This window comes from Corapipo altera, unplaced genomic scaffold, assembly GCF_003945725.1.
Source record: "Corapipo altera isolate COAL_440 unplaced genomic scaffold, ASM394572v1 61045, whole genome shotgun sequence".
Lineage (NCBI taxonomy): Eukaryota > Metazoa > Chordata > Aves > Passeriformes > Pipridae > Corapipo > Corapipo altera.
In genome coordinates this window covers 261804-289647 of record NW_020884975.1, presented here as the reverse complement: position 1 = coordinate 289647, position 27844 = coordinate 261804, and the positions used below count along the sequence as shown (strand labels likewise).

At 43.5% G+C, this 27844-nt stretch overlaps 1 protein-coding gene across 6 annotated transcripts in view; it reads left to right on the top strand.

The window, feature by feature from the left end:
- The window catches only part of FAM219A (family with sequence similarity 219 member A), a 95391-nt gene that overhangs the window by 47946 nt on the left and 19601 nt on the right, over positions 1 to 27844 (top strand). For all 6 annotated transcript variants that reach the window (XM_027665400.1, XM_027665399.1, XM_027665398.1 and 3 more), the window contains exon 2: positions 5282 to 5381. In XM_027665400.1, the coding sequence (XP_027521201.1) occupies positions 5282 to 5381 (100 nt within the window). The remainder of the gene's footprint in view (positions 1 to 5281; positions 5382 to 27844) is intronic.

Genomic DNA, 27844 nt, shown 5'->3' with positions numbered 1-27844 from the left:
CTGTGTGCTCACACGTGTGAGACTTCCAGCATCTGTTAAGTTAGACAGAAGACAGCAAGCACATCATTGGTGGGTACTGCAGAGACAAGGTAGCTGGATGACATTCCTGACCACTCAGCTCATACTGATTCAACTAATGATAATCAGACCAAAAACCCCTGAACTGTGGAGAAAAGTGATGGGTCAGGCCTTGTACAGTGGTAGAGATTATACAGTGTTGAGATTAGAGGGTAAGGGCAATCATGCCCCTCTGCTTTTATCCAAAAAAAGCAGCAGAGCTGCTTTAATGATCATAGAATTTCCCACAGACAGCAGAGTGGAGTACACTTTCTTAGAGCTGTAAAAATGACTGATTTTTAGGATGGGAAGGATGGGCAGATAGAGCCTTCTCAGTTTCCAGCTATGTTTTTAAGGGGAAACTGAAGACCACAGAGATTGTATGTGCCCATTCCCTTCCACGTGCATTGTGGTCCCAGAAGATTGGCAGTGTGGAAAGCAGGACCTTATTAAGCTTGCCAGGTGTCAGAAGTGTTGGCCCCAAAGAAGGGAAAGGAAGCTGCATTTTCCAAGGTGCCACAAGGGTGGAAGTTTGCACCAAGTGCCCAGCTCCATCATGGTTTAACTGCACACTTTGCCATTTCCCCTCTGTAGTCAGTGTGGGTTACTGGGAGGTGATAAGAGTGAAAGGCTATTGAGCTGGTGCACTGAGGCAGATATTATATCTCTAAAGTACTGCAAAAAGGAAAGCAGTGATTTGAAAGAGAAAAAAATAAACCTGCTAAGCATGCCATCTTCTTTAAACCCAGATTTTAGTTTAAAGCGTTTTCAGCTTCTCTCTGTGCCCCTGCATACCGGCGATTCACAGCACTCCTGCCCCACAGAGGTTCCCTGGTAATAATTTCTAATTCAGAAATGGCTCATGGTACACACCCTGTAGGACACGGCTGCTCCCAGCAGGAGGGCAGTTTTCAAGGTCCATTGTGTCAAGCCTATAGAAACAAACAAACTAGTAAGAAAACTCCCCACCGTTCGAATACTGTGATTGTCCTTGCCCAATTAAGCTGTGAGCGTGTGAGGAAAAAAACTTTGATTAAACTCTGGCCCCAGCCAAATGTTCATGCAGTGCCCTGACTGAATGTATTTTTTCCTTAGGAATGAAGACATAAGGAGGCCTCAGGAACAAAAAAATCCCTTAAATATATTAAATAACCATAGCCATCTAGAGCCCCTGCAGCCACTTGCCTTTTGATTGGGAGTGTTGTGTTCTCCCCAGCGAGCAAAAAGAAATCACATCATCTGTCCTGGGACCAGTCACACTGTGTAGCTGAGATTTTGGCATCGGGGTCAGAGCTCAGTGCATTGGTCTAGGGAGGCTTGTGAAAAAGAACAAAACTGCCAAGTGAATTCCAATAGCAAAAGCCTGTGGTGAGTCTCAGTGTGCTGTTTCTCTGGGTGGATAAGCTACAGAGAGGGAACTGCACCCATTCAGTATGCACAGAAGCAGAGCACGTATGTGCAAAGAGACAGCTCCAGCCAAGCTGCTGTGGGAATGCTGCTGTTTTCACAGTGGGCACTGTTACTATGGAGTCCTGTGTGTGGCTACAGAACACATCCATGGAGTGATGGATGGGAAATACGGCAGTGCCTTGCCACTCCTGGGCCAGGAATAGATGCCTGCCGGGACTGGGCATGCTGTGCCTTGTCCAGCTTGGTTTCCTCTCTAATCCATATTACTTTGTGGAGGAAATGGACCTGGCCTGTGCTTTGTGATCCCTGTGTGCGAGTCCTGGGTCTGTTGTGCAGCTGTAACATGTTCCCCAGCATGTCTGCTGTCAAGGTGCTATGCTGCTAGGGATGAAAAACATAATTCCAAACCTTGGGGAAGAATTCTTAGTGTTGAATCATGTTGTTACGGAGTCCACTGCTATGTCCTTCATCATCCCCACCTCCAGTGTCAGAGGCAGCAGTGCAAACCACCAGCTACCAGGCCTCCTCTGTAATCAGTAGGGAGAGGGAAACACATCTGCAAGGATGAATTTGTCTCCTTTCAGGATAAGTATATCACACTTCGAAAATCATCCTAGTTTTCTCTGGAGGCCTAGGAAGTCTTTTCTGTTTTTTAGTCTAGAGCCCACTTGAGATTGTTCCAGCTGAGTCCTCTGGTCCGAATCTTCAAAGGCATCTCAGAACATTTCTCCATTCCCTCTCTTCATGCAAATGGATGTCTAATGTCACAGTCAGGTTACCTGCAAAGGAAAAGCTACTGTCAGCACATCAGCTTGCCACAAAAAATAAGGGCTGGTTTTGATTTAGAGTTTAAGCATAATTTTAACAGTGTGAATCTGAGCTAGTCCAGGTGGCCAGGACCCCATCTCTGCCCTGTGGACTTCTAGCTGTGAGCTCAGCTGACTCTGCTGTACTGTACCAGCACAGGAGACAGTAAGTGGCCATCACAGTGTGTCCTTTATTGTAATATATCTACTCTCATGCCTTCCTGCAGCCAGCAGACTGGAGCTCCAAGGACTTGTTTGTTGTATTCAGTAGCACTACAAAGCATCCAGCTCTTGGAGTCATGATCCTTAGAAACAGCTGTATCTTGCCTTTTCCTGTGCTGTCAGAGAAAAGATTCTCCTCCAAGAAGCCTGGACTTGAGTGGTGCCACTTAGCATCTTACACATCTTGGAGAGGTTCTAGCATGTCTGACATGTCCCTTGTATGATTTGGCCATTCCCATGTGTGGAAGCCCAGGAGGTAAGGGGACTTATGTGTTATGTCTCAAACACTGATAGGTGGATGGCTCTGGAGCCAAGCAAGGATTGTTGATAGTAACAGCCAAGGATTGTTAGTAATAACACACTGTGAGAATGAGCAGGATGTGGCTGGAAAGGGGCCATGTGGAGGTAGGGCAGCACTTTTCCAGGACAAACATCCTTGTTCTGGCTCCTGGAGATAAGCACAGCATAGCACAAGCACAGGCAAAGGCTGTAGGGGGATATCGAGACCACCAAAGACCCCTGAAGCCTCCCACCCATTTCCTGAAAGGTCTGGAAGAACAAACTATGTATGATAACTAATTTGGAGAGGAGGTCAGAAGCTTATCTCCAGGGCAGGGTAAAGTTATCCATAAACAGGTCCCCCCACAAAGCCCATGTGCAAGTGCACCCCAGGACCCTGGACACCCCATCAGCTGGATCAGCACTGGAGCCAGGACTGGTGATCTTTCTTTCTCTCTTTCTTCCTTTCTTTCTCCTTCCCCCTCTTTAATTCATCTCTGTTTCTTTCCTCTCATTGCTTTCACCCACCCTTTATCCAAAACCCACTGCCAAGTGCTTACTGGAGGTCAGGAATTCACATACCAGTTTCCATACTGAGTGTTTAATTTACTGATAGAACTTTGTAAGATTTTGTGGGCCCTCTTGATTTTTGTCATTCCTGTCAACCATGAGTATCTATGGATCTTGGGTGCTGTCACGCTTGGTGCTGTGACCACTTCCCTGGGGAGCCTGTTCCAGCGCCCATTCCCCCTCTGAGTGAAAAACTTTTTCCTGGTATCCAACCTAAACCTCCCCTGACACAGCTTCCTCTCATTCCCTCTGGTCCTGTTCCTGGTCATGAGAGTAAAGAGATCCGTACTTGCCCCCCTGCTTCCCCTTGTTTGCAGCTGCTGCTTGTTAACTGCCACTTGATATCTCATGCTTGTAGAATGTAAGGACAAGGTGATCCCAATTCACCTTCTCACCCCACTCAGGATTATTTTGATTATTTTGACATCTCTCAGAGCCCTAATCCTCATTGTCTCTCCCTGGCTGAAGAGTTCTGGCCTGTCTAACTGGTCTTCTGATGGAACCTGTCATCCCAGATCTCTTCCTTGAGGGTCCGTAGATAGCTGCAGCTCATCATTTTCATTTATAAAGTTGGGATTGTTTCTAAGTACCACTTGTAGCTTCATTTAATTTCAGCTGCTGTATTTTTGCCATTTTGTCACTTAGTGTGGTTATTAAAGTAGGATTTTTAAACTGAAATGCATATGATTCTATGATTTATGTCTCATTCCAGTTCTCCTGGAATCTGGCTTTTCGGTTTGCGATCTGTTCTTACAATTTGAACTAGTCATTAAGCTGCTGCATAAGAGGAATAGTGCAGCAGTGACTGCATTAGAGCAAAGCAGAAGTTGTATATGGTTCAACCTTGTCACTGAATGCAAGGTCTTGTAAGCCCCCTCCATTTTAAGTACTGTCAAAATCTACTGGGTAGTGTGAAGGAAATTCAGTTCACCAGTTTGGAATAGTGTTTTCTAGTATTTGATTTATGATGCCTTATTCCATTCCTTACAAGGTGATGATTTATTCAGATTTGGCCTAATGTTGAATGTTTGTTTTGCATCTAATAGCTCTACCTATTATAAACTCAAATTTACATACACATATATGTTCATGTTCAAATTAATTTCTAGCTTCTGGATGGGAATAAGGGAATGTGTTTGAAAACCAATTTTAATTTTCACTATAGTGCTAAGTAGAGATAGTTCTAACAGGTTTGCAGTTTGCTATGAAAGGACTTCTTCAAATATTTTTAGCAGTGGTAGAACTGCCTGAATTGATAGTTTGTCTCTCTCTGAGTTCTTTGATGTGCTCTACCACAGAGTTCAACACACATTGTCTGCCAGTAGGCATGATGGAACAGACTCTGTGTTTGGGCAGATCTGGTTTTTTGGGGGGGATTTCAGTGACAGCGAAAGATGCTGTGCTGACAGATATTGAAATCTTTCCAGTCAGCCACAAAGTAGGTCCCAAGAGGGACTGGAAATTGAATTCTCCTCCTTATACAGTCTTCATTACTTGTGAGCTGGACTTTCACAAAGATCTGGTCTCAAACTTTTTAGTTTTAAGCTTGAGGTTGACCAGTCCACTTGGAATTCACCTGAAACTGTAAATGTGTTTCATACAACACCCCAGGGAGTCATCATGTGAAAATTAGTTGGGAGTACTGCCAACCAGGCTGAATTTGAACTGGTGACCCACCATCCACATTATATTCCCAGTATCATCCGTCATGTAAGTCTGATGTTGAAACCTGGCATTTCCAGAGGTACTTATAGCATACTAAATGTGCTTCCAGAGTTCTATGTTTTGCCCCTGGGTTTCAGCTATTAAAACACTGGCATGTTCTCTGCTCCCTTTGAATGTGAATGGGGGTGGACTTGCCTAACAACCAGTTAGAGAAGAGACTACAGAACTTTTAGCTAAGCCATTCTGTTTTGTTTCCTTTTCTTTCTTAACAGGATCCAACAGCTGCAGCAATTTCGGACAGAGATTGTGATACGAGAGAGGGAGAGACTGTAGCCATGAACTATAAGCCATCCCCACTTCAAGTGAAATTAGGTAAGTCTTTGCTGATGGAGACTGAAAAGGCTGAATCCAAGGTCTGAAATACAGTGAGGTACCTGTGTGATCATATGCAGATCTCCACGCATGTGACTGAGCATGCCAACTTGGCTCAAACAGCTCACAGAGCAGTTTTATCATTGTGATTCTGCTGCTGAGGGAACTGACCTACAAACAGGTAGAGACCCTGTATCTGGGGATGTGGTGGAGGAAGGAAGCTGTGCCTTGACAGAAAGACATAGCTTTTTTAAACCTACAGTTTTTTTATCAAGCTAAGATCAAGGATTGGCCAGATAAAGAATGAAGGTAATATAGAGGGACTGTAAAAAGAAGAGAAGGCAGAATAGTTGCAAACAAAAGGGAAAGGATCACAGAGTCCACACACTACCAGGAAAAGACAGAGCTGTGTTACTGTGAGATGGAGAGCTTTTAGGTCTGTAAAGTTCTCATACAAATACTCATGCTCTTTCTGAGCAATATTTTTGAAGTTCTGGAAGCAGAAGCAGAATCATCCAGTTAGCACAATACTCTGCTTCCTTGCAAGGCTAATGCTTACAAGAGGACAACAATCTAGACATGGTTGTCCCAGCTCCAAAACCTGAGCCACTGTTTTGCTACACAGCCTCGAGAACCAGATGACAAACATGTCAAAGGAACAGTGTGCTAAAAAATGGGAATATAAGTGTTGAAAATTTCCCATTAGGAACAGGAAGCAGTACAATCAGTGCAATTGATGTTGAGAGGATGCTGCTGATTGAAGGTGCCTATGCCATGTTGGGAAGGCTTTGAAAGAAGTAGGAGCCCCCATGGAAGTGGAATAGCTCTGGCCCCTGCCAAATGAGTGATAGAGAAGGTCAGCAGACAACTAAAATTTGAAGAAGGTTTGGGAAAGTTTGGGCATTGGTGTAAAATTATGAAGATATGTTCTTGATAGATAAATTTACCCAAGAACCTGCAGCACTTCTGCAAAACCAGTATTAGTCTCATTTATAACAGGAGCCTTAAAGAAACATCAGAAAAAGACTGAGGAGCCTTGTGAAGTCTCAGGGCTCCACCTGAGCACATGGTAAATTGGTCACAGCAGTGAAGAAAAGAATGTAACTGCCTAGACCCAGAGACAGTAAAGGAAAATAAAGTAGTTGAACAGACAAGATTTCCCTGAAAGAGTGACTAGGAAGGAGAAGGCAGCAAGTTGGGTATACAAATACAGCAAGATTATGCAGCAAAGTGGAGGACCTTGACCTACAAATACAGAATATGAGCAAGTGGATTGGGGCAATAGATCAGTCCTGCAGCCACAGTCATAAATATCCTAAAAACAGTGGCTGCTTTTCAGGGAAAGGCAGGGAGCAGCAGTGTGTGTTAATGATGGCACAACGCATAGTTTGGTAAAAGATTATCACTACCAGAGTGCCATATGCCACCAGGATCCTTTTTCACTGCCAAAAGTGTTCTGTAAAAGTGTTGTAGAGAGATAATTACTACTGCAGTAGTTGTTTTGGAGAATTTAACATCGGGAAACAGGTTAGAGAGCAGTTAATGCTATTATTGGTAAGTCTGAGATAGTCTTGCTTTTCTAGGCAATAAAAATATCCTCTGGAGATTCACTGACCTGATAGGAAATGGTGCCTTTTTAGACCTGGCTTTGGTAAGTCCTGAGAATGTTATAGGAGGCCTGATCATGGAAAATAGATTTGGATTCAGTGTAAACAAATTAAATTCATACAAATTAAATGGAAAGGTAATTTGAGGTAGATTTTTAACAAAACTCAGTATTCTAAACAAAACCAGTAGAACGAGAAACTCTGGAACTCAAAACATATCAGGTAGTGTTGAAAGAGAAAGTATCAGAAGAAAGAACATTACTAATGGAGTTCTATAACAGTCATTATTTATATGTTCATTGATGACTTTTATGTAAAAAGCAAGCAAAGAAAATAAGTCAGAGTGTGTTTGGGAGACATAAGTACAATAAAGACTGAGAAATAGGACAGAGAAAAAACATGAAAACTGGAATAATAGAAATGAGAAAACTCAGTCTTCTGTAAACTGGAATTTAATAACTGGAGGTGACTACTTTAGTTGACTGGAAGGTAAGTAATTATTGAAATGGACTAATACATGAAAAAAGGCCATAGTCACATTTCTGCAGAACTTGAAGAGCTTTTATCCATGGGTCAGATACAAGAGAATGACTAGCCTTTCTGCCAGAGCTTCTGCTTTTCCATATAGGGAAAATTCTACTTCATTTAGCCAGTGCTGAATGGCATGAAGTACAGAGGCAAAGGGAGGTACTGGAAGAGTTGCAGTAGATAGAGACATCATACCATTGCCAGGACCTCCTTTCCAGCTGGTGCTTCTGCCCAGTGAACTCAGTGCTGACCACAGTGTGGTTATGAAGATAATAGTGGGTGAAACCGACCTGCTGAAGAGGAATTGTCTTGAAAGGCTGACAAGCATCTTCCTGCCTTGTCTTCAGAAAGAAGTCTGCTCCAACACCTCTGCCTGCAGAAATGGCGTGCCTCTTTAATTAGGTGAACACATGTCTACTGGCATTTGGACCAACTCTCTACTCTCAGCCATCCCCAGATGAGCTCTGGGTTATCTGAGCCAGAAAGACTGACAGTATTGTATGTAGGCAGTGTAACATGCCTTTAATTCACACCAGCTCCTGCTGCTTTTATTCTTAATATCTGCCCAGCCTTTACAATTTTCAAGCAGCTTAATCACTGCATCTCCCAGCTCTGGCCCCCATTCCTCCAACTAGAAATTTTTTTTGTCTTTTCTGCTTTAAACTTGTCAGGATTTGGATTGGTTTTAATCTCTTTAAGGCTAGAAAAATTTAAGGTAGTACATAAATGTTTAAGAGTTTAACTGGCAGAGCCATTGTTGGGGATTGTAGCAACTAGGGTTTTAATCCTGTTGCAGGCTTTCCATATGAATAGTGGCATTTTTTGCTGTTAAATCAAAGTCAATTATTCAAATGTCAAATGTTCTGGTGGATGGTTGATAAATGTCATTTTTCAGTTTGTGAAGATTCACATATAAATCTGCATCGTATGTGCTCGCTGTAAGCTTGGGTCAAGTGAGCTCAGTTAAATACCAACCCAGCATGAACACAACTTTTGCTTCCAGACACTGCAGTGATTGAAGTGTGACAGAAAGAGTGTGATGTACTGCACACACTGAAGGCAGATTTACCCTGCTGCTTGAGTGGTCTTTTCGTTGGTTGTTTCTCTCCCTCTAAATAAACACAGTTGGCCACATGTTTGCTTGGGGGATCAGCTAGATAGAGGAAAAACTTAACAATTGTCTTATATTTCTAGTGAGTTACACCTGGTTTATAAGTGGAACAGTGAAACACACAGCTTGCTGCTTAGGGCCACATCAAAAAGAGAACCTCACACATCGGGGAAACCATCTCCCAGTACATGTAGTTCATAATTTTAAACCCCTACTGATATTGTATCTATATTAATTATGTATTTCTTACTTTTCTAACACTCCCACTTTGTCTTTCTGTCAGGAGCTGCCAGATCCAGCCACTCTTCTTTCTTTCTTTCAAATCATTGATAAGGAGACTCCTGACAGCATGAGTTGGGGGCTGGGTGTACATTAGTGCTTAGGAGATGTCTCCAGCACATCCTTATTAGGAGTCATATCCAGATGGAGCACATACCACAAGCCTTTGAAAACAGAAGAGAGTTATGATAAGGAGAGAGGGAGGAACAGAATAATCCCCAAGTGTTACTCTCAGGGGCACCACATCTACTGGAAGGCAACAGATCCTACTGGGATTCCCAGGAGACAAGATATTATTTTCATGGAGCTTATGCCATCTGCTTTTCTATTTTGCATTTTTAATTTCCGTTCTCTGCTCTGAAATCCCCACCCAGACAGTCTGTGTCTGTCTTACCTGCTAGTCAATGACACAGTGTGTGTTAAAACAGAACAGGCAATGTGGAAAATGGTTGGAGTGCTGCAAAACAAGCAGCAGTTGTGATGAGGGGTTGTGGCAGTGGCACATACACTCATAGCAGCCGTCAGCCCTCTGAGGTGCCTGTTGCCTTAGATGTAAGCAGCTTTTATCCTTGAACTAGAGAATAAGGCACTGGTTTTGGAAGGTTCATCAGCAGGGTGTTTAAAAGTAAGACTGAGTAAGCTATGTACAGTTGAGGTCTCCTGCCATATGACCAAGGGGAAGCTTAGTTCATATTGACACAGGGTTCAAAGTGTTTATGATTTTTGGTTTAGATTTTCTTTGCAAAGATTCTTGTAAAAAAAAAGAAATTACCTGAATTGCAAATGTAGCAGATAATTTTCCTGTTCTCATAGCTACTGTTTTGTTCCCCTCCCTGCTTAGATCTCATGACGGTATTTATCTTAACATGAAAAAGAATGGTGGCTGATTCTAGTCACCTCTGAAAGGAGAAGCAAGAGTCAGAAAGTTGCCTTTGGTGTATGCTGCTGTAATCAAGTATATAATCCACCAGCCTAACCAGAAATTTTCCTTGCTTCAAGAGGCAGGAAGGTATTGTAAAGCCAACAGTGCAGAGTTATTTCATTAATTAGTAGGAAACTAACACTTTCCTCCTGCCAGCTGCACTGTAGAATGTTGCTTTTTTTCTCTAGGAGACAGTAGAAAAAGGCATTCTCTGACAAATAACCATAGTGTTCAGCCTCCAAGGAGACACCTCAGATGAGACCACCTTGTCTGCTTCTGCTTCTTCCTGTACCGATGCTTCCTCTTCATCTTAGGATGTATAAATTTCGTAATATTTTACTTGGTGACAGCAGAGAAATTCCTGTCTCTGTCTTCCACAGTCTCTAGCTAGGGATGGGTATTCTGCATGGAGAAACCAATTAGTGTGTCTACTACCAAGCACTGAATTATTTTAGTTCCGTTGGATTAGTTCTTGCTTGTTAACAAGATTCTCAAAAACCTCGAGCAAGTCACTGGAATGCTGTTTGCTTGGACCAAGCAAAACTGGTAGGGGCTAAACAGCAACAAAAATGCTGTTGCAAGGACACAGGGAATGTTGTTCCCTGGTGTGCTTGACTTGGACGAAACTGAAGATCTAATTTATGACTAAGTCCTATCTTGGTGAAGATTGAAGTGAACAGAGGAGATAATCCGTTTGGGGACAGAGGCTGATGACATGTCTGTGATGTTAGCTCCTGCCTTCCAGCCTGCTGCTGTGCATTCATGGCAGATATCGAATTACTGTGAGATCAGGGAGGAATATTTCTAGGAATATCAGTCAGAACTACAAAGCCCTCAGGGTTCAACATAACAAAATTGGTGCATTTCTGGCTGAAACTTTACAGATGGTCTCTGATCCCAGGAAAGGACAGACTGCCTTTATCTCCCCATGTGGCTCCTGAGACTGATCTTTCAACTGGTGTAGTTATTTAACCCCCTCTCCTAGGGCAGGGTGTGGGTTCAGAGTTTGTTTTAAAGCTCTGCATCAAAGAGCCACAAAGCACATAGCAGAGCAACCTTATCCCATTGCTGTTCAAAAGGATGCAGTACTCAGAAATTCCCTTCCAGGGCTTCTCTTGCCTCAAGTCAAGATGCAAAACTGGTACTGGGAGATGCAGGCCCAAACAGAGCAGGGAACAAGTATCTTGTGTAGGCTGGAAGGCCCTGTGCCTGCCCGCATCTGTGGCTGCTTTCCTGCGTCATCACTTCCCAGTCTGCTTCACAGCTTGTGACTTCTTGAGCTTTTCGTACAGAAAACAAAATAATAAAGGGAAGTTGAAGTACACCGGACAAATCAATGCCATTAGTGTATCATTTTGTCAGTACTTCAAGTACTGTACTATTCCCAGCTGCTCTTCTGTAACAAGGTGATTAATGCTAATTAGGTACAGCAGCTGTTGTTTCTGGGAAGACACTCTGTAGGTAAATTAGGGAAACATTTTATAAAAAAACATGTAACTCCTAAGCTAGGTCCCCAGGTTCCAGCTCTATTGACAAAACTGCAGTTTTCCATATCCATAACTGTTTGCATGGTGACCTCAAATGACATCATTACCTTAAGTGCACAAAGCCATTCTGCTCCCCTGGGAGCACCCATTTCCTTGAACACAGTCTGTACTGGGGGAGGAGGGCAGCCTGGAAGCCAGACAGAGGGAGCGATACAGCACTGCTATTGATTTTCTTCATGAAGATAGAAGTGCAGCCTTCCACTTAGAAGTCTCACTGAGCTTGGGAGGCATTCATTTAAACGTTGTTTCGTCTGTTATCACTCTTTCCATTTATGAAGAGAAATGGCGTACACAGGGTTATGGTAGCGTCCTTCCTGTAGGATATCTCTCCAGGCTCTTTTTGCAGGGGATGAAAGAGCAAACAGCTGCATCACATTAAGGGCAGAAAGGCCGTCTGCAGAAGAAGCAGTGAAGATGAGGGCAGAAAAATGGTTCTGACAGGCATATTATTGTAGATTAGTTAGAGGAGAAGTAGAGGGGCGGAAAGGAAGAGGTGCATGAGACAGGCTTGGGTAAAGAGTAAAGCCACTTAGAGAAACTGGAACAAAGCAATCACTGGAGTTCAGCAGAGAGCTCTAGGCAGGAGGGAGTGTGTATGGGGGTGAGACAGAGGGAAGGGAAATCAGCATATCCCAGGAGCAAAACACAAGCACATGAATATGGGAATGATGTGGCATGAAGTTCAGCAAATGACCTTGATTTTTGTGTCACTGCAATTTGCTTGATTTGTTATGGCACCACACCAGGGCTTCACTGGCCTTTCCCAACCCTCCACTGGGATACATTCACCACTCTTGTGACACATTCCTGGGTCCCCCCCACACCTCACAGGCCAACAGACTCACACCCATTCACATCTTGTGTTGTTCACTCTTGGCTAATATTCCTTCAGATAAAAGGTCATGACAGAGGAAGCTGTAAGGTAATTGAATGGTTTTTTAGTATTACCTGGCCATCCTTTAGCCACTCCATATTTTTACAGTACCTACAGATCTGATAGTCTAGGAAAAAGAGCTAGTCCAGAAGATCTTCTTCTACACAAGTTATTTTATTTTGTATCAAGAATGGGCCAAAGCATCTGGAGTGGGGGGTTTCATGCCCGGAGCTGCAAATTACTGGTTCTCTTTGACCAACCATAGTCAGTCACCTCAAATATGAGAAGCACCTCAGAAGGTTGTGAGGCAATAAATACTACCTGGTCTAGCAAAGCCTAACCCAGCAGGCAGCACCACACAGTGGTCTGCTCAGAGGTCTCATTACACAAGTATGTATTAGTCTCATCACTGTTTTCTGTGAAGTATGTAGAAAGCTGGTTTAAAAGAGAGGTGTCCCCAAAGGTGATTTGCAGCTTGTTCCTGACATTAAAAAGAGTAACACCAGCTGAGATGATAAGGCTGCCTGCTCAGGTGTTGGTATCTTTAACAAAATCAACACAGAAAAGGGCAATAGTACTCTTTTCTGGCTTCTCAGAGCTCTGTGTCCTTAACGTAGGTTACACATGTTCCTCTGGCCCACCACAGTGCAACATTTCCCCAGTTCTGAATTACCCAGGTATTACTATTTCTGTAATTCCTTCTGATGTCTCCACAGGTAGATGAGCTTCTTCATAGCACTCAAGGGAAGCAAGTACAGCCCAATGTAATTAATGTAAATTGGCTCCAGTACAGACCACAGTATCTAAGGACAGTATTGGATGATTCATTTTTTAGATGTGTTTGATTTATTAATGATGAGCCTTAAACTGTTCCTGATAGTTAATTGAATTTGTTCTGATTTTTCAGTGATGTGGGCTCCCACTTTTGTCTTCTCTGTGCTGCACACTCAGCTTTTAACAGGGAAAAGTTACTGTCTGGTTATTGAATGTGGGGACTAAAATGCTCCATCAGCAGATCAAGCTCTATTAAATAAAAATAATGCACACTTCTCAAAAGGAAGGAGCATGTACTGGTGTAGTAAGTTCACTGCAATTCTTAGGTTTTAACTGCTGTCCTTGTGCACAGAGGATGTTCACGGCACCCTGAAAACTTCACATGGCTTCCCTGGATCTTAAGGATCTAAAGGATCTTAAAGGATCCTTTGAAGACTCAGAACTTAGATGAACACAGAAAATTTGGTGTGCCACAGCAGGAGAGCAGCGTAGATGAGGAGGTCATTTGTATCATGTGTCCAGTCATTAGCAGAGTCCTTGTTAGGTGAGGGTACCATGATGGTCTTGGATGCAGACCTCGTCTGAGCATGGCAGAGATATATCCAAGGAACCCTTCTCCTGTGAATCCAGGAACAGTCTTTGTTCCAGGCATAGCAGACAGCATTACATCCAGCTGTGCACAGCAGAGCCCCGCTTGCCAGACCCAACCAGTGGTGCAGCCAAAGCAGTACCTGCAAGGCCAAGCTCTGACATGGCAGGCAGGGAGAGGTGCCACATGGAATGGTGGAGAACAGCTGAGGTAGAAGCAGCAACCACAAATGGAGTACAGTTTTTGCCCAATTAGCAATAGTCAAATTTCACCACATCCATCAGTTTTGGTTCAGAGGTCTAGGGAGGAGGAATTCCCAAAAGCAGGGGGCAGCACAGAAGAAACCACAGAGGTTTCCTCTGTAGTTCTTCATGGAGGGAAGACTGTTTGAAGCAGGTCATGGAGCAATATGAGCCTATGATGGGCACAGGCAGAAGAGGCTGTTTTCTAGATTAGCGGACTGGTAGAAGCAACTCCACTGCAGCTTCAGCTGTACTCAGCATCTCAGCCTCTTACACCAACCAACACCATTCTTTATGGAGAAGTTTTAGGACTGGGAATTAAGCTGCAGTGGAGATGGTAGGACTAGTTGTGCAAAGAGACCTCTGGATCTTCTGAGTCCTGACTGGGACTAAGAGGGAGCTTTATTCCCTGACACTTCACCCCTGGCAGTAACAAGGCAGTGACCTCTCTGGGAAAGACGACAGTTGTCCTGCTCTGTTGTGTGTAGAAAGTCTCTGGCACTTCTCCTTTTCTTTCAAACCTCGAACTTTTGGCACTGGTCTTTTCCTGTTCTGCTTGGCAGGCATTCTCTATAAAGCAGGTCACACTGCAGGAAAATAAAGCTGTTTTTATGGATGCCATATATTTACCAAGATAAGATTTTATTTAAGAAGTTATAAAGTCACAGCAGTAATTGGACAGTCTGATCCCATTTCTCCAGTTGTTAAACACAACTGTCAAAAAGCTTTAATTGCTGCCTGAATCATGGCTGAATAGCTTGTGCTTTTATTGCATCACTCATGGAAATGAGATTACGAAGCCTGGTACTGTGCAAAATAGCTGTAGTATCCTTTTTGAAATATCTTCCAGAAGGAAAAGCAGGAATTTTTCATCAAATTTTAAAACATCTGAGTATTTAGCCTATAGAGAAGCATGCCCCATAGGCGATGTTTGTGTCCTTTTTCCAGGTCCAGTTACAAGGGGAAAGGTAATGTGCATTCCTGGCAGATAGATCCATCTCCAGCTTCACCTATATAACCACTGTGATCTGTTTGTGTCTGCCTCCTACAAGTAGTAGACTCCTGTTCTCTCCGTGTTGCTTTGCAAACTGCTCCTCTCCCAGGCTTTGTCCTACTGACGGCACAGCTGAGCCATTACTCTCAAGGACTCTTGCCTTCCTTCCTCTCCATTGTCCCTTTCACCTGTGAACTCCACCCAGATCTTTTTCTTTCTCTTTCTTTTCTTAACTTCTGCCTTTTTTTATCCCACTCCCTGGTTGAGAAGAGCTTGAATTGATTCAACCTAAGCCTTTGTGAATGGGGAATTTTTCCAACTCTTTGTCTTGTAAACTAGCACTGTTTATAGCACAATAAAATAAATCCTCTACAGGGTTTTAAGGTAATTCTACTGTAAACCCAAAATTGTGACTTTATGTTTGCTATAACTTTGATTTTTTTCTACCTTGTGCTCTTAAATGGAAGACAATCCCCACTTTTTCCAAACAACCTACATACCTTCTTTTTTGATCACTGCTGTGAAATTGGTTCAGTTAAGTCAGCAGGTGTTAATGTCTTCTGGAGGAATGATGCAGTTCTTCTGTCTAGCTCACCAGTCTGAAGCTCACAAGTTAAAAAGTGCTTTCTGCCATGAGTAAACAGTGAGCTGGCTATGAGAAGAAGGTTTAATCACACTGGGTGTTTCAAAGCTGCGGGCTGCTGGCAGCTCCTCTGCTGCAACATAGCTCCCAGAAAAGCCACTCTGTGCCAGAAAACAGCCCCTCTCTGGCCCCCATCACTGCCCAGTCTGAAAGTAAGAGCTGATTTTCAAAAAAAAAAGAAAGATTTCCTGTGATTTATTTTAAATATTGGTTGTAGGACTAGAAAATTGAGAGAAGTGTACAAGTGAGACAATTGAATAAGTTCATCTGAAAAACCATGTTTGACATATTAAATGACACTGCTAAAAATATGTCTTGAACAAGGCTAGCATATTTAATATTTAAAGTGATGCTGTCAAGCATGAGTAGTTGGAGTCCATAATGGAGGCTGCTTTTAAAATTCAGATTTTCAGGGTTTGCTTACATTTTTTTTAAAGAAAAACAAGTATCCTGGGCTTAAACTTCCTAGTAAACCCTAGCACTACTTTTTTTTTATAAGGTCAAGTAAAGAACATATAACTGGTTGTTTCAAAACTCTTCACAGATTCATGTCTAATTCATAACACGGTTTTGACTATAAAAAGTTTGGGAGACTCAGGTTCACAAAGCAGCTATGTCTTTTTTAGATACAGACTTTCAGCCATAACATGAAAGATTCAAGTTCAGTTTCTTTTTCTGCCTGAATGCTTCAACTGTCAGGTTGAAATGTGGCTTTATGCAGCCTCTGATCTGTTGGGCAGGGGGTGAAGCAAAATGTGAAAGCAAAACTTTGACATGGTTATTTCTGTGCAGGCAGATATCATGTTTTTAGTTCCTTCCAACTTACACAGCCGACTCACTCCTGCCGATGTGCAGAAGAGCCACAATACACAACAGTCCTTGAATTTGACTTTGAGTCCTTTGGGTTTTCTCTCCTTCATTGAAAGGGGATGACAAGCAACACAAGGAGGTGATCTTAGCTCCTTGGTTGGCAGTGTTTTTCTTTCCATCTGCAATTAAACATTCATGGATACATGGGAGTTTCCATCTCCCTAGGAAGCAGAGACATGACTGCATTGAAAAGACTGTGGCTGCTTTGGGTCTCGTTGACTAAGTGAATTGAACCATCTACAGGACATTCACCTGACCTAGAACCAGGCTGTAATCTCCTCTGCTTCAAGGCAGGGCAGATAGAGAAAGGGAAAAGGTCAGGAATAAAGAGAGCAAAAGACAGTACCAGTTGTCTGCATTGACCTGGTCATGACCATCAGATGGGAGATGACCAGGACAATCTGGAGAGTTCTAAGGAGAGTGGAAAAGCTTTGTGTGAAACCTCCTCTGTGCTACTGAGGAATGATAGCAACATGCCTGAGTTGGCAGTAAATTGCCTGGAGCATCGAGTGCACACTTCATTCCCAACCTGCTTCTTTTCTCACCTTACAGAAATCCTTTTTCAGCATGAGGATGATCAAGCATGGGAAAACTTTTCCCAGGAAGGTAGTATCATCTCCAGCCTTGAAGGTTTTGAAAATCTGACTAAATATAAAGCTCTGAGCAGCCCGATCTGATCCCAGAGCTGATGCTCCTTGGAGCAGGACATTGGACTAGAGACCTCCTGAGGTCCCTTCCAACTAGAAGTAATCCTGTGATCCCTTTCTGCTTAGGACTCCAGTTACTTTTTTAGGTGTCATATAGTTTCTACTCCCTACTGAAAAAAATTAAGTCCTCTCTAATTATTCTTTTGGGCTCCCAGCACAAACACAATTGGATTTGCAGAGCTAGATTTAGGTGACTTGTGTCAACTGGCACACAAAGCAGTCCACTGGTAAACAGTCCACTAGTAAACAAGAAAAACCCAATTACTACTTGATTTTTACTTCATTATAAATATTCTTCTTTTTAAATTTTAATTATTGCTTTCTGTTCTTTCTCTTTAATTCACCAAATCTTCTTGATTTTACAGTGATTGAATTTAAAAACATATTAAAATTCATTTTCTCCTTTGCTTGTATTGCTTACTGACTCCAGTGCACAGGCAGGGAGATTTGTTCTCTTACAGATGTGTTTCATAACTTGCATTTTGTTCATGGTTCTCAATGCTGAGTGATTTTTTATTACCAGCAAGCAGCTGATTTCTTGTACTATGTCCTAGGGCATTCACGGAGTGTAGTGATGGAATATTAGAAAGAAGAACCAAAATCAAGATGTTTGTGCATATGTTTGTGTGAGGTGACAAGCTGCTACTAAGGTGGCTATACAACACCTCCATTTCTTAGACCGATTTGATTTCTTCTTGGTGTTGGTGATGTCTCAATTAGACATTGGAAAAGGCACTTAGATTGGTGGAGAGATTTTTTTTTTTTTTTGCTGTGATTTGGATTTTTGAGGGAACTTCGCAGAAAAAGACAGGACCCAAAGGCTGGCTGTCACACGCAGACCCCCACCTGCTGCATGCCACCAACAACGTAAGAAAAGACAGAATGAAAAGAAAAGGAAATGAATCCTCCCATCTCATGTTTTTCCCTTTTGCGTTACATGTTTTTTTCCCTGTAGAACAGGGGAATGGATTTGAATCAGGGAAGATTAAAATCCACCCTGGAAGGTGAGGTTGGCTCACCAGCTTTTAATAGCTTGAAAAACATTGTTTTGATCTTGTGAAGATTTTAGGGCAGGAGTGGAGGCAGTGGGCAGGTGTTCAAGACTGCTAAAAGTGTGGAGGTTGCCTTGAGAAAAAGGAAATGTTGGTCTGTAGCAAACTGATGTGTTGTCTGTAGCCCAGAAAAAATAAGTTCTCTTTCATGGTCTTGGAGTTTGGAAAAAAGCTGATTGTTCCTAACAAAACATCTAACAAGGTTACAGAACAATACTAAAACTTTTCAAAGGCGGGATAAAACAAAAAGACAACTTGTCAGACCTTATAGACCAGGTATATAATCCAGAGGCAGAATCACGGAATTGTGAAAAATTAACCAGAGAATATTTGAGGCCCTAAAATTGAAGACTCCTGAGCACATTTCTTCTGGTCCTTCACCTCAACAAATTATTTACTCTGGCTCCTGAGTACTCACCATGTAGTTAGTGCTCAAAAGGACCCTTAGCAGTGGTTAACAAACAGGGCTGTGGAAAGGCTGAGTACTCTGAGCTGTGCTCAGTGGAGGAGATGAGGTTGTTAGGTGGAAGAAAAGTATAAGCAGGGGCATGTCATGATATGTAAATGGACATCACTGAAAAACCTATTAGTCAGGGCAGTTCTTCAAAGCCTCTGGTGTCTGCTAGACACAGATCCCTCTGCCAGTCTGGCAGTGCTAACATCACCCAGTTGACTTCAAGTGAAGACCATGGTCCTCAGAGATTTCCATTGGGAAAGTGCCCCATAAGCACCATCTGCCCAGGCACTGACTTATGCTCTGTTCCTTCGCTTGGAGACTTTTGGCTGCCCTTGGAGATTGTCGGATGTACCTGGTAAACACAAACACTCTCAGGGTGATGCCTCGCCACGTCCCCAGCACCTTGCACTGTTGTTGTTAGATATGGGTTGACCTTCATGAGCTCTGTTCCACATGATCAGGTTATGGAGCCAGTGGTGAATCCTAAGTACGATTTTTCACAAGGTCAGCCAAAGTAAGCAGAGCACATTTAACACTGCAAGTAAAGAAAACCATATGTTCACTTTTCCAGCCACTGAGGCCTATCCAGTGAGCAAAGCATGGTATATTTAACCCCCAGATTTATCTCTCTGTGTTACTAGAATTGGCTGTTGCAAAGCAGCCTCTTCAGAACAGACACAGCAGGGACACGTTGTTGGAAGTCTTGTTAATTCCAATTCACTGCTTTTAAGCATGAAATCGATGCAATTTACAGAAGAAAATACTTTCTGCCTCTGGTTTCCAGTATAGTTCTCTCCAGAGGAATGTGGAAGAGTGATGGCTCTCTGTGCCTTTCCCACCAGACGTTGCTGCTGACATGACACTGTCAGAGCTGTTCTGACAGCTTTGTCATAGCGTGGTCAGGAGAGGAGATGCAGTTTGCTTTTCTTTATATTTTACTGGACCCTGGAGACCTGGTAGGAAGAAACCTGTTTCTGTCATCAGGCTGAGTCAATATGACTTAAAGTACCCAGGGAACAGATGCAGGGGATAGAAAATTGCTAGTTTGAGTTGTTGTTCTTTTTGTCCTCATTTTTATCCCTGTGAGTTGCAAGTCAGGACATGTCTCCTCAGTCAGATGGCTTTGCTGGATTGTCTATTGGGTGATCAGAGAATGATGATTATCATTCTCCCAGTGCACACACTGCCCGAGGAGAAACTCTGTTAAAGGCAGCTCTGCAGATTCCAGTGCCCCCAAATTTTGGCTAACGTGCCATCCCTGGAAAGGACAAGGCTGTCAGTCCCTGGGCTTCCTCTGCATCTCTACTGAAGAGAAGCCAAAGGTTTTTTATTCCCCGGAGCTTGGCACTGCCCTTCCATTCACCTCGTAAGTGCAGCTGTTACAAACCACAAAGACCTGTTGAAAGCAGTGAGTATTTTCTGCCACCCTTTCTCTCTTCTCGCAGCTTTCCCTGGTCCTTTTTCAGCACTGAGTGTGCCAGCATCATTGGGGTGGAGAGACCGTCCGGAAATCTGAGTGTTAAAGCTATTTCTGTTTGGGTCTTAGCAAAAGCCAGGCTGCTTCCAGCATACCATGTGTGAGAAAGAGATTCCAGACTTGAGAGAGTCGTCCCTGCACGTGCTTGAACTTCTTGCCTCTGGGGAACTGGTGCCTCATTCCCACTCCTTGTCTCCTGCAAATATCCCAGTTCAGAGCCAGTTTCTGATGTCACTTCACAGTGAAGTTGTCTTAAGGACAGATAAACCTGTCACCCTTATTTTCTGTGCCCAGGTAATTTGAGATACAGTATGACCTAAAAGTTGCTGGTGCTTGTGTGGAGAAAAATAACAAGGAAAAAAAAAGACGACAGTTGATACTATGAGCCCTGCATGCAGTTGGTTGGCAATGGAAACTGTGTCCTTGATTCAAATCAGATTATGAACAAGAAAATTAGTTTCTTTACAAGAATGCATAGCAAAAAGAAAAACAAAGCAAGTTTGTATCTCTGCAAAGGCTCTCTGAAATCCCACCATGCCTTAAGATTACAACCTCCTGCTCTTCATGTCTTTTGCTTTCAATTGGAGTCTGTAGGATTTAGTTCATTGCACATTCTGCCTGCTCCATCAGCAGCCAGCCAGCATCTCCCCACTTCATCTCCTCTTCCCTTCACCTCTGCCTGTTCACCTGGCAGCACAACCTGACTGAAGGGCAGGCAGATCATTTCTTATAAAGACCCTGATATATCCTGACCCTTATAAAGTCCTTTATATAACCTGACCCTCCTTATTCCCCTTTTTCATGATTAAAGTTGATCCGCTTCTGCTGTATTTAAGTGTCTGTGTGTACAAAAGTTAAAGCCTCATGTATGTCTTAATTATTGAAAGGTAATTCAAACTGAAGTTGAAACCAAGAGAAACAGTACATCGCTGAAACACCTCCCATTCTAGCTGTCTGTAGTCCTTATGTACAGTCTCTTTTTTGTCTTAATTTCCTCAGGCAAGCAACTGCATCTTCTATACACACTCATTAGTTCCTTAGCTCTACTGCAATAAAGCCTTGCTTGCTGAGACCCTCAGGCTGTTTTTTTCCTCTTTTCTTCTACTCCTACAACTCTTCTGTTCTTTTCATCTCACCACAGCTCAGTCAGGCAGACAAACAGGTAGCTCTACAAAATAAACCTTATGTTTGTATACAGATGGCAATTTTCGCTCTCAAATGTGCCAAGTGAAGCTGAACATGTGCGTGCTGTGGCCCAACACATACCTGACCTAGGCATGCAAAGGGCATAAAAATTATGATAATTCTTGTATTGCTTTTGCATGTCTCCTTCCTTTTCTCTTAGAAATGCTGTAGGAAATCCTTAGCTAATGGTCTTTTGATGGGCAAATCCAAGCTGGGATTTTTCCTCCCTTCAGTGCATACAGCTGGTCATTCAGAAGAGCAGTAAAATTGTTGGTCTGCCAGAATTTCTGCCTCACTGGTTCATTTAGGAGAGAGGGTCAGATAGTGGGGACTCAGCAGCTGCAGCATTGCCAACAGTCTCATTTAGTGCTAAGGTGTTGAGAGTAGGCAGAATCAGGAACCTCCTCTGCCTGCTGTTTGGATGAGTTAGGCCTGTTTGCCAATCCAAAGGCATGAGTCTTTGCAAGATTAGTGGTGTGTGGAGTGAGACACAGTGTCTGACATTCAGTCATGGTCACACCTGCCTTCCATTTGCCTAAACTCCCATTTACAGACCCCCAAAAGTAGTTTTAAACCTTGCTCAGGCCAGCAATGTTTTACCACCCACCTTTTGTCCTTTGGGGCTGCCTGTGGCCCAGCAGGAGCAGCACTGGGGTAGCAATGTCATAGCCTCAGCCCTTTGGCAGCTTGTGTTACCAAACCTCTTCTGAGCATTGCTGCCCCATGCACTGCCCCAATAAGGGTAACAAAGGTGTAAAAAACATCAGGATTAAAATACTATACCATGACACAAACTCATTGACATTGGAGTTCTATATTAAGAACTGTCACTATCTTTCCCAGTATGTTACTGCTTTCTTCAGCATGAGTCAGGCTTTCCCTGAGCCCCTTTGAGCTCTCCCTGCCACCGGAACTGCTGCTCCTTTGACAGGGGCTTCAGCTCAGCAGTGCACATGTCTGATTTACAGCCGCAGGGCTCTGCAGTTTGGGACAGCATCTGCATCCCCCAGCCCTGCTTCTCCTCCTGCAGCACTCAAAGCAGCTGCAGCCAAAACCTTGTCTTTCATCCTGTCTCTCAGGCCTGTTTCTCAGGAGTTTCAGCAGGGACACAAGTTTTCTCTGGCCAGTCCTTTTTCCGTCTGCCGCTGGAAGCATGGCTGTGTTTTGTCACCAGTCCCTTTGAGAGATGTGAGCAAAAGGCAGTTGCCAAACACTCAGCCCTGCACCTGTAAGGAGAAGGATATTAAGGAACATAAAATAGCTGGCAGCAGCATTCTACCATCCCCTCTGCCATCCTCCAGTGGCTAACACCGACAGATAGCAGCCCTGCCTGAGAAAGGAGACAGGGGATCCCATCCTTGAGGATGGGAAAAGGTGCGATCATTTAGGATAGTTTGGGACTAATCTGCGAACTCAGGCCTGATTCCTCTACCAAAACAGGGTCCAAGCTGGAGAAGAAAGGTGGCAGCACGCTGCCCTCTCTGCCAAGGCACCCTACAGAGAACAGATCACCCCCCAGTGAGCCCAGTCCTTCAGAGCATGAGCCAAAACACAAAGCCAGAGGTGAAGCCATGAGTTTTCTCTAAACTCTTTGCAAAGAGAAAGAGGAAAGGAGTTCCCACTCCTCCCTGAGGTGAGCCACCCACCCCAAATATCAAAATGACAGGCTAAGCCCTTTGAAACTGTACTTGTGAGGTCTCCAGCTGCCCTAGATAAACACTGCGTGCCTCCATCTACACCTTCTGGCAAGACTTCAGAGGAGAGGAGCGGGAGCCTTTGAGCTGCAGCCAGGTATAACAACCAGGCTGTAACACTGAGCTGTCACCAAGGGCCACTGTGCCCCAGTGATCTGGCAGCAGCCTCATATGCCTCCCCGACAACTCTTGCAGGTACTTCTGTAGCAGGAGGAAGAAGTGTCAGGGCACACACAAGGGCTCTACAGAGATCTCCAAGACCATAGGGGCCACTATCCCTCTGAAATAGAATTCCTGCCAGCCTAATTAATGAAAGCTTAATCAGCAGATTGGTTAATCATAAACTTATTAAAGAAGTAATTGAGCTCCAAGGCTGTATGTCAAATTTCCAGACCGTGGCAGCCTCTCTAATGGAGGTACCAGGTCAGTAATCCTGTTAGGGGCAGCAGGTTTGCTCTGTGGGACATCTCTGGCTGAGCTGCTGGTGATCCAAGTACCCAGGACTGGGGGTCATAAACTGAATAGCAGGAAGAGGCACCCTGAGCTGTACATATCCTGTTCTCCTGTAGAGATTCATGGCAAACAGGCAATTCATCTAGTGAAACAATGCCTGAAAGTCCTCTTCTGGGGAGCAGAGTATTTGGGGGGTGACATGCCCTCCAGATACCCTGCTTACCTAGTAATGCATTTTCTTTCCTTTTCCAGGAAAGAAAACAGTAGGTATTGTACTACAGAGCAGAGATTTGTCAAAGTGGGGTGAGGAGTATCCATCCATTCAACCTGTTAAGCAGCCTGGTTGCCTTTCTCTGTCTGCTTTCATCTTGTTAGAGAGAAAATATGGAATTTTGTTTGAAGTGTACAGGTTTGTAGAAACCCAGTGCAGCAGATGATAAAGCAGAGTGGATCAAATATATGACATTTTGCTGCTAAATAAAGCCAGAAACATGGCTTGGACTGTCAGCTGCAGTGCAGTCCTCAGAAAAGTCCAAGGGTCCTTTCCAAACTCTATTTAAGTGGGTTTTATACAAATACACACTATACGATGACCTTTTGTGTAACCAAAGGCTGCGAGTATTCAGCTAAGCAAGTTTGTACTGTCACTCTCCTAAATACGCACCACATTTACTACATGCATCAGTGACCTTAATGCTTCTTCACAGAACATCAGGACTCAGAATAAATGTGATGTAGGCACTAATATTAACTCTGTTTATCTGGTAGATGATGCCTTTAGCATAGCCAATGAAGAGAGTTAAATTGCACTTAGTAGACTCCTTTCTTTTTCTTTTCTTTTCCTTTTTTTTTTTGTCTGCAACATCATTCAGCAGGGTCAAGCGAATGGCTTTGACTTAAACCTGTGTTCAGGTGACTAGAAATGATGAGGGAGCATTTGCAGATCTTTCCAGGTGAAATAACTTAATTCTCTTTGTCCCTTTAAAGTATGTTAAGGGAGAGAATACCTCAGTTTTATGAATTATATTTTGTAGAGATCTGTTTATAAAGTGACACTTATTAGCTGGAGTTGTCAGGATACAAATGCTTCCCCAGATATCTAGCTTTTTTGCTTCTGGCTGGCAGGAAAAATATTCTTTGAAAAGTACATGGAAATATCAAATAAGTCCCTTTCTGAAGGTAAACTTGGAAAATAGGGGGGGGGGGAACCATTTAAATATAACCAGTACTATTCATATATTCCAGTTTTGACAGTGATAAATCTTTATATGCGGTATTTTGCAGCCATTAGGAATAAGAGCCTCAATCCTTTAAAATTAAGTGGGAAAGCACATGCTGAATGAGAACAAAACAAATGCCCTTCTGAGGTGGGAGCTGTGATAATAGGTGCCTTTGAAATAAGTACAGAAAGGTGTTCAAAGATAAAGAGATGAATTGCTGCCTGCTGCTACACACTCACAACCCGTCTGAATAAAATGGCTGCAGAGACAGCTCAGGCGGACGACTGGGAGCAGCAATCCCGGTTCTCTGGTCCCCTGCTGCCACAGATGTTCTACATGGCTTTAAGGTAAACCAGTTAAATAGTTTCTACCAGCAATAAAATACAACCTACTGTTTTACAAAAATGATTCACAATTGTGTCGTGCCATGAAGAGGGAAGATACTCTATGTTCAGAATAGCGGGATTTTTTCCCTGAAGTGTACAACCATAAGGTTTTCACTGCTACGTGTGTAACTGCAGTGAATGACCTGCTGTGCATACTGGCTGCTGCTTGTAGTAGCTCCTATACAAGAGATGAAGAGCTGCAACCTTGAATAATGAGAAACAAAAACATTAACTTTGTACTCTCTAGGTCATTAACCAGTTCTTTGATCAGGCCTTCTTGGGAGCTGAAGAGGGCCTAAAGCCACTCCCAGACCACTGGTGTTCGTGCCAGCTCTCAGCCACTGCAAAGGCACAGAGCAGCAGCCAGACCAACAAGGCATACGGAAATGCTGCTACTTGCATGTTTAAAACCTGACCCAAGAGGGACCATGGAAGACAGATTCATACACCTGTTCTTGCTAGCCAGTTCTCACAACTAAGAGCTAGAAACTAGAATATAGCTTGCTATCTTCCCCGAGTCTGGCTGGGCCAGAAAAATAATGTGCTTCAGCTAAAAATACTGTGTCTTGCCCAAGCTGGTAGTTGGATGACTTAGCTGTCTGACCCCTGCTATCTGAACAGTCTTTTCTGAAACCAAGTGAAACAATCCTGATTCAGATGGCCTGTCCTGAATAATCAGTGTCGATTCCCAGCACGTATCAGCCTGAAACCATATTCCCTGTATTCACAGTAGGGGGCTGACCACAGACAGATCCTTTTTGTTTCTGCTGCTCCTGTTTAGTAAAAATCACTTTTCTCTCGCCTTTCTTTTCGATGCAGCCATCAGCTGCACTAATGCCTCACATAACGCTCTCCAAATCTCCCCAGGGAGCACAGCCCAAACTGGGATCACCATAGCCCTGTCACACAGCTTTCTTACACCTTCCTTTCTTTACAGCCTGGAGGCAAAGCCCCTATTGATGTACATACCCTGAAATCTCTCCAAGTAGTGACACAGTCCTCACTGACAAATACTCTCTGTCAGAGGTGAAAGGTAGAGAAGGTTTCAGTGTCAGCTAGATGCATGCTAATGTCCCAGAGCTAAGTGATGCAAGTGAGCTGAAATCAGGACTTGTACTTGAGGAAGTTGTAGACAGCACTTCTTTCTTTCTCCCTCCATTTGCTCATGACTATTCATTATTCAGCAGGATCTTAACAGAAGGGTTAGTTTTATTTAATGTGTAATTTAAATTCTCAGCTTGCTTGAGAAGTTAGAATTCATCAGGGAGTCACTGCAGTCCTCAGTCTCAGAAACAGTTTGGCTGACTGTGGGAGACAGAGAGGGGAAATACATCCCAAAATCTCATCTCATAGACCTTGAAGATGCAAAAGTACAACTCTGTCACACTGGATTAATTTCTCTTTGTCTTCCCACTGCAGCAAATCCCATGGGCCTGTACTGCACTGTCCCCGTAGCATGAAGCTTTGTGTCCTGGTCAGGCAGATTCACAAGCAGTTGAGTTACTGAGATTCAGCCAGCAGCTCTCAGCAAAGACACAGGAGCAGTCAGTACCTGCCTGCTTCCACCCCACAGTGGCAAGGAAGCAAATCAGCCTAATCTGTCATAAAACAGCATTTGTGCCAATCAGGCTGCCCCAGCTGAGGGGGCTGCAGGTAGTCAAGCCCAGTGACACTGAGGCCATGGAATCCTATGTCACTCTCCACCCATCACAGACTGATCATAGCCAGACTCACTCACCATCTTGAGACAAATGGAAAATGTAGATTTGGGGTGTCTGATCCTCCAAATAGTTCTTCAGTTTAGTACAGGGTAATGTTCAACAGATTCCTGGATTATCTGCTTTGCCTCATATCACAAAAGGGGCAGTTCTGCAGGAGTCTCAAGCATATGGCTACTTTTGCCACTTCTGAGGCAGAGTTTAGGCAAAAACAAGGCCTCCCACTACACAGCCACGTGCACCAAAGAAACTGTTCAGCATTTCATTTTTTAAAAAACAGGGAGATGTTCTTAAAACTGGTTATGATTTTGTTTCAATGCTGAAACAGGGAAGTAATTTTAAGGATGCATTCAAGTCTAATTTTTAATTTAGAGACATTCATGTTAAGTCCATTCTGCTTCCCATGCTCCGTTACTATTTTCCCTCATCATAAAGCAGCTAGACACATCCTGCCAGCTAAACAGGTAACCATTTTAAATTGCACTAAGTCATTTCAAGCAGTGCTTGAAATCATTCATTAGGGCTGTGGCTGTTCCCATGATAAGGGGAGAATTCAGCCCCTCTCGATTTAGACATGACTTTATCTCTAAAGGATGTTCTCTGTGGGGGTCTGCATCATTTGTCAGCATGCAGCTGTCTGCCCATCCATCCTCAGACACATCCTGGATCAGGCAGGTGAAACCACACTGGAACAGGGATGGTTTGCTGAGTGCTGATCATGCTGGGGCACTTCCTTATTGAGGACCTTTGCAGGCTCCTATAATAGGACACCATTGCCAGACAGGGAAAAGGCTGAGCCACTTACAGTCCTGGTTGTGCCTGCAGTGTGCATTTCCTTTGCTCCTTTATACTTACGTGTTATTCCTGCCTTACTGAAAGCTCTGTGAGCTGCTTTGGCTGTTGTGACCATTAGAGCTTACCTTGAAACAGCACTTGGATCAGAGGCTGAGTGGCTCAGATGGAGTGAGCAAGCAGCACAGGCTAGTGTAAGGCTGTCACAAAGGCAGTGGTTTATTCATTGAGCAGGTTCATCTCTCTTTAAATGATTATAATGTCATAAGGGGACAAAGTGTCTTAAAAATCAAGTGACAAGGCGGACAAGAAAGAAGGGGCAAGATGTGATGTGGTTGGCAA